The sequence below is a fragment of the Dromaius novaehollandiae genome, chromosome 10, assembly GCF_036370855.1.
Source record: "Dromaius novaehollandiae isolate bDroNov1 chromosome 10, bDroNov1.hap1, whole genome shotgun sequence".
In the NCBI taxonomy this organism is placed as follows: domain Eukaryota; kingdom Metazoa; phylum Chordata; class Aves; order Casuariiformes; family Dromaiidae; genus Dromaius; species Dromaius novaehollandiae.
The window spans coordinates 10926512-10932671 of NC_088107.1; the positions used below are offsets into that span (position 1 = coordinate 10926512).

At 57.2% G+C, this 6160-nt stretch overlaps 1 protein-coding gene across 2 annotated transcripts; it reads right to left on the reverse strand.

The window, feature by feature from the left end:
* Window positions 1–709: 709 nt before the first annotated feature.
* MEX3B (mex-3 RNA binding family member B) lies at window positions 710–5921 on the reverse strand. 2 transcript variants are annotated; one of them, XM_064517284.1, is made up of 3 exons: window positions 5858–5921; window positions 4308–4550; window positions 710–3429 (listed from the first exon to the last, which is right to left on the reverse strand). In XM_064517284.1, the coding sequence occupies exons 2-3, from the start codon at window positions 4546–4548 to the stop codon at window positions 2006–2008; spliced, it is 1665 nt and encodes a 554-aa protein (XP_064373354.1). In that variant the 5' UTR covers window positions 4549–4550; window positions 5858–5921; the 3' UTR covers window positions 710–2005. The 2 variants fall into 2 exon arrangements, with proteins under 2 accessions (XP_064373354.1, XP_064373353.1); XM_064517283.1 differs by lacking the exon at window positions 5858–5921 and adding an exon at window positions 4965–5151.
* Between the last annotated feature and the right edge of the window lie 239 nt (window positions 5922–6160).

A 6160-nucleotide genomic window follows, 5' to 3' on the forward strand; every position in this document is an offset into this window, starting at 1 on the left:
GCTGATTCATTAGTCAGAAAGCTCGTAAACTTCCTTCACCCCAATGCTAGTGCGGGCATCATCAAAAGCAAACAAACTTTACACAGCAATACATTTTTTTATTCAAATAAGCTTGTCAACACCAATTATCCACACCACAACTGCCAGATACCAGGAAGCAATTGCAAGAACTCAGGAAAGATACCAAAGCCCTTGTCCTGCTCTACAAATCACTTGGGTTCGGATCGCCTCCTGAAATCGCATGGAACTGAGCAAGGATTGCCGGACTCAGCTCCTCATCAGTGTATTGCAGCAGAGGCGCCTCCCCCGTCACCTGCTTTTAGATCAGAAATACAAGAAAGTTGCTGGGTTTTTTTTCTTCTATATACTTTCATTTGCTAAATGCAGCAATCAATGCAAAACCAAGTTATCTTTCATGACTATAAAAATTTTACATGGAAAAGCACTATTTTTTAATCTGTGGAACAGCCCTGGGGTTGTTCCACATTAAAAAAAAAATACACATGAATGAACTTTCTCTTAAAAAAAAAAAAAAGGTGTTATCAGGTATTGTCACTGGCAGGATCACTCTGGAATTCTTCACAAAGTGAAGAATTCCAGCAACATGAACATGACATAGTTTAAACTCACAACGTGTCTCAGTGTTACAACGGGGATGAAAAACTGCACAAGAAACTCCCAGCACATCAAATCAAATCACCACACAAAATATTTTTCTGTAATATTTTATTTTATTTATATAGAAATACTTAAAAAAACATGAAGTAGCACCATTACTTAAGTTTTACTTTTATTATGTAGAACTTTAAATGTCAGAAAAATAAAACTCTTGATACAATTTCAAATCTTGTCTCAGCAAATATAATATTAGTATTTGACCATGAGGTTAAAGGCCCTTTATCATAAAATAAAATATACTTTGTTTTTAAACTTTGCTCAGTAAAGTACATTTAAGCTCAAGTAACGTCACCTACATATACATAAACAAGTGGTAAACAAATGTATTAAAATAGAAATACTAAAACTATAGTGGTGCAACAGAATTTTTGTAATTTCCACTGAATTCTATTTATACAAATGTTAGAAAGCTTCAACAGTTCCTTTTGACATATGTTTATACATTTCCATTTTTGTAATAATATAGAATAAAATATGCTTTATATCACTGAATAGAAAATATGCTGGGTGAAGCAGATTTAAAAGATTTTTTTCTGAACCTATAAAATCTCCATCCCAACAGAATACTGTTCAAAGCATTACACATTTTATGGTTTGTAATTCCGTTCACAATTGTGTGATATTAAAATAATACAGTGTTCTTTGCCATAAGGCCATACTAAAATAAAAAAGATTTAACCCAGCTACAAAAAGTTCACTGAACTTAAATTAAAATACTTGTAAACATCTTTGCAATATGAAATATAATTTTTCAAGTCAAAAAAGAATAAAATACTTCAATCTGTATTAATGCAATTTATCTTTAAAACCTTTAAACGTTTTTAATATATATAAGAGATATGTTACAGTTTTTGTTTTTTTTCTTTTAACTTTGATAAAGCTGCAGTATCATGGTTTTCACAGGAACTTCTTGCCCTTTCAAGAACATTCAGAAAAGTATCCACCCATAGATTTAATAACTTCGTAATAAGCATCCTAGGAACTACCAGCACGTTTTACTAACAGTCCACACACCATTGTCATCATCATAAGCATCTTCTACTTTCAGTTATTTTTTTTATAAAAAAAAAGGGAGTTTTGGAAGCTTCGTTTATAAAGTACAGTGTAAAAACTAGCCTAGCACTAGAATGGAGTCGCCCGTTATTATGTATAGCATGCACCCGAGTCGCCACCACCCCCCGCCCACCCTCGGCCGCGGCGCCCACCCCCCCGGCGGGCGGCGGCGCGGCCCAACCGTCCCAACGGCCGCAACCGCCGCGGCCCCACCGCCCCCGCCGCCGCCCGCGCGGGCCGGCGCCGCGGCTGCCGCGAGCCGGGCGGCGCCGCCTCAGGAGAAGATGCGGATGGCCTGCGTGACGGCGCTGTGGCACACGGGGCACTGCGGCTCCGTCTTCTCGCAGATGCGGTTGGCGCACTCCATGCAGAAGAGGTTGTGGCCGCAGGGCACCAGCGCCGCGATCACCTCGCTCTCGAAGCACACGGAGCAGTCGCGGCTGCCCTTCCGCCGCACGCCGGACGACGAGCACGACGAGCTGGACGAGGAGCTGGACGAGGAGGAGGAGGAGGCCGACGAGTCGGAGGGCAGCCCCGGCAGGTGCGAGCCCAGCCCGTTGGCGTAGAGGGGGTAGGAGGCGGCCATGAGGCGCCCGCCGGGGTCGCTGCGCACCCGCCGCGCCAGCGGGTGCTCGGGCCCCGCCGCGCTGCCGTGCAGGGGCGGGGAGAGCCGCGCCGGGGGCGGGGCGCCGCCGCCCCGCCTCGGGCCGCTCACCAGCAGCGCGAGGTTGGCATTGGCGGGCGCGGCGCCCGGGAAGGCGGCGGCGGCGGCGGCGGCGGGCGAGGGCGCGGGCGAGGGCGGCGCGGCGGGGCCGCGCTCGAACTGCGGCCAGATGAGGGCGGCCCCCGGCGGCGGGGCGGGCGCCAGGTCGAAGCCGGGCGGCGAGTCGAAGGGCAGATCGGAGCAGCAGTCCGGCGAGGAGAGCACGTCCCCGCCGCCCCCGCCGTACACGTACCCGTTGGCGCTGTTGTTGTTGTTGTTGCCGTTGTGGGTGAAGCTCAGCGCCGGGCTCGGGGGGCTGTAGTCGGCCAGGCGGGCGGCGCTGCCGCCCCCCGTGCCGCCCCCGAAGTAGGAGTCGGTGGAGGCGCTGCCCAGCGAGCTGGAGCTGTCGTTGCGGTAGTTGCAGAAGGGCTTGCGGCCCGGGGTGGGCGTGATGCTGGGCGGCGTGGGCTTGCTCCAGAGGCTGCCCGTGCCGTTCAGCTCGAAGCCCACGTCCGTGCCGTTGGCGTGGAAGTCGTTCTCGTCCGTGAGCTCGATGATGCCGCCGGTGCGCATGGCGATGTGCGCCTCGATCTCCTCCCGGGCGCGGTCCACGTTCTCGGGCATGCCCGTCACCTCGAAGACCGGCTCCTTGTCCCGGCTCGGGGTCACGATGTAGGTGTGCGTCTGCTGCTGGATGCGCTTGATCGTGGCCCCCTTGGGCCCCACGACCAAGCCCACCACGCGATAAGGCACCCGCACCTGGATGGTGGTTTGGCCGGGCAAGTTGGGGGGGCCGGGGACGGTGCCGTTCAGGGCCGTGTTCTTGTTCCGCGAGGCTCGGATCATGGAGAAGTGCTCGGCCGCCGAGATGATCTCCCTGCGGGCCATGGCCACATCTTCCTTTCTGCCCGTCACAACAAAGAGCGGCTCCTCCCCGCGAACCGGGGTCTTGATGTAGGTGTTGGTCTTTGCCCGCAGAGCTTTGATTTTACAACCTGGGAACGAGATGCAGGAGATGGAAGGCAAAGGGGAGGGGAAGGAGGGGGAGAGAACCGGTTACAACCCATTATTTGGGTGCAGCTAGGGAGGGGAAAAAACACACCCACCCAAAACATATTGCCCCCTGCCCCCGGTGATCGCTGGCATCTGGTCCAGGAGCCCCAGTTACAGTGTAAAGTAATGTCAGCCCAAGCCCTGGCACACACCCAAAGGCATTGCGAGTGGCCAGCGACACCTCGGCGATGCGACTGACCAAAAACTACCAACGTGCAGCTCCGAGGAACGACAACAAAAAAAGGAGCGTGCCGTAAAACGGGACAACCAGAAAAATAAAATAAAATGCAGCAGCCCGTACAAAGCAACACACTCGCCAATCCACATTCCTCCTAAGCGCTTTCCTTTCGGAAAAATAAAATCAGTTCTTAAGAAGGTGAGAAGCGGCGGCTGCACTGAATGAGCCACGTTCCCCAATGCGGATGCTTTATTCCAATCCCATTGTTCCACTTCCCCACTCCATTTCTCTTCCTTAAAAGCGATCCACGATTTCTAACTTTAGGGGAAAAAAAGCCACCGCGGCTCCAATTTCCCCCCCAATTCCTCTTGCAAATCTAACTTTTGTAGGCAGAGGAAAGGAGCGATTTGTATTATTTTCGTTATTTTTTCCTGGTAGCTGAAAGTGCATCTCGAAACCGATGCAGAACGCTCCTCGGAAACATCGCGGCTGCTGCACTTTCTTTGTCTGGGGGGAACTCAGGACTGGCCACGGCAAGGCTGCAGTTTTAATGGGAATGGCCAGTGTCGCATCTGAGACACCCAGCAGACAGCATGGAGGGGAGAAGCGCTCACCCACACACACTCACATGCAGGCACCCACCTTGTCTCCCCACTATCTCAGCGACATGCTCCGAGCTGGGCACCGGGACGCATTCAGTCATGTTCACGCTCTTTTTCCGCGGCTCGCTGTCGTAAATGGAGCCCGTCTCGTCGTTGTCCAGCCCCAGCAGGGAGAGCTGATCCAGGGCGATCTGAAGGGCTCTTTGGTCATCCAGGGTCTCTCCCCCTCCACCACCACCACCACCGCCGCCGCCGCCGCCGCCGCTCCCGTTCCTCTCCATGTCTGCAAAAAGCGAGCTGGGCATAGTCCCTGTGTGTGTTGCACCCTCCTCCTGCACTCGGTTCAGTAGTAAAAGCTCAGACACAAAGGAAAACCCGAGGCAGATGGCCAGCAGGAGAGAAGGAAAGGGAGGGTGGGCGACTGCTGGAGACCGGGGATCTGTTGCCTTTTGCTTGTATATTTTGTATCTTTTTTTTTTTCTCCTCTCAGTGCAATCCGGTTTATAAGATGTTTGCAGGACCCCCCCCACGACTCCCCCCCAAGGTTTTTTTTTGGCTGGGGGTGGGGTGGGGGGGTGGGAAGAGCAGAGCGAGAGGAGCTCCGATGGCTTCCCCCCCTTGAGTTCCTCGCCGGCCACAATGCCAAGCGATGGCAGCGTTTCTTTAAGGAGCCCCTCCCAGGCTCCACTCCACTCACTCAGCGTTTTTTCCTCCTCTCCCCTCCTCTGTCTGAGGCACTGCTGCAGCCAGACGGCTCTGGAGAGGCGGGCGGGCGGCAGGCGGGCAGGGAGGGGGCGCGCCGGGAGCCGCAGCGTAAGCGGCGGGAGCTGACAGCGCCGCGCTACCGCCGGGCCGCCGCGCGCGCCCATTGGCCGCGCCCCGCGCCGAGGGGCCGGCGCTGGCGGGCTGACCCCCGCCCCTCCCCCGCCGCCCGCCCGCCCCGCTCTTTGTTGTCTAACGCAGAACAATGAAGAATCGAGACACTTGTTTGCGAGGGACCGGCCCGGCCCGGCCGCTCCCCGGCCCCGCTCGCCGCCGCGGCAGGCTCCCCGCTCCGGCCCCGGCTGCCGAGCCCCTGGAAGGCCGCGGCACGCGCCCCCGCCTGCCTGCCCCCGCCTGCAGGGCCTGCTTCGGGGCCGTCAGCCACCGCTTAACGGCGGCCGTTCTGCCTCGCCTTTTTTTTTTTCCCCCCTGTTGGCGGAGGGGGTGTGCCGGGGTGGGCTGCTGTGACGGCCCTTTTGTGCGCCGCGTCCCTCGAAAGGAGCGGAAAGGCAGCCGCGTTCCGGCCGACACGCACCCCACGGGCCAGGGGGCAAGCAAAAATCAGAGCGCCCTATCAGGGCCGGCAGGGCGACCGTGCTGGCGGCGGAACGCGCCGACACCCGGCGCGACCGCGGCGGAGAGCCGCCGCCCGCCAGGTTTCGGACGGGCTGGGGAGCAGCCCCGGTGCGCTCCCAGGGGCACAATGCAGCGGGGTGCGCGGCAGCACATGCCGCCAACAGCTAGTGACCGCAAGCCGCCCCTCGCCCCCCGCCGCCACCCCGCTGCAGCCCGCGCAGCACGGGACCCCGCCGGGTCGGCTTCCCCCACCGCTCCAGCAGAAAGGCTCCCCGCTCCGCCCGGGCAGCCGCCACGGCCAGCCCGCCCGGGCGGGCGCCTGCGCCTGCGCGCCCCTCCCCTCCCCCCGGCCATGCGCACTGCGCCCCGCGCCGCCCCGCGCCGCGGTGAGGGTCGGAGCCGGCCGCGCCCCTCGGCGCCGCGCGGGGGCCGGGCTTCCGCAGCGGGGAGAGGAGCCGCGGGAGCCCCTGCACCCTCGCGCGGCTGTCGGCGCCGGCGTTAGCGGGACCGCCCCCCCCCCCATGATCTCCCCCCGATCCCCTTCGGACCGGTCCC

Coding starts and splice junctions, on each gene's coding strand:
- MEX3B (XM_064517283.1), bottom strand. CDS start 5,136: ATGGGCGCGCGCGGCGGCCCGGCGGTAGCGCGGCGCTGTCAGCTCCCG. Junction 4,551..4,964: donor AGAGGAGGAAAAAACGCTGA/GTGAGTGGAGTG, acceptor CGCTTTTTGCAG/ACATGGAGAGGAACGGGAGC. Junction 3,430..4,307: donor TGAGATAGTGGGGAGACAAG/GTGGGTGCCTGC, acceptor TCTCGTTCCCAG/GTTGTAAAATCAAAGCTCTG.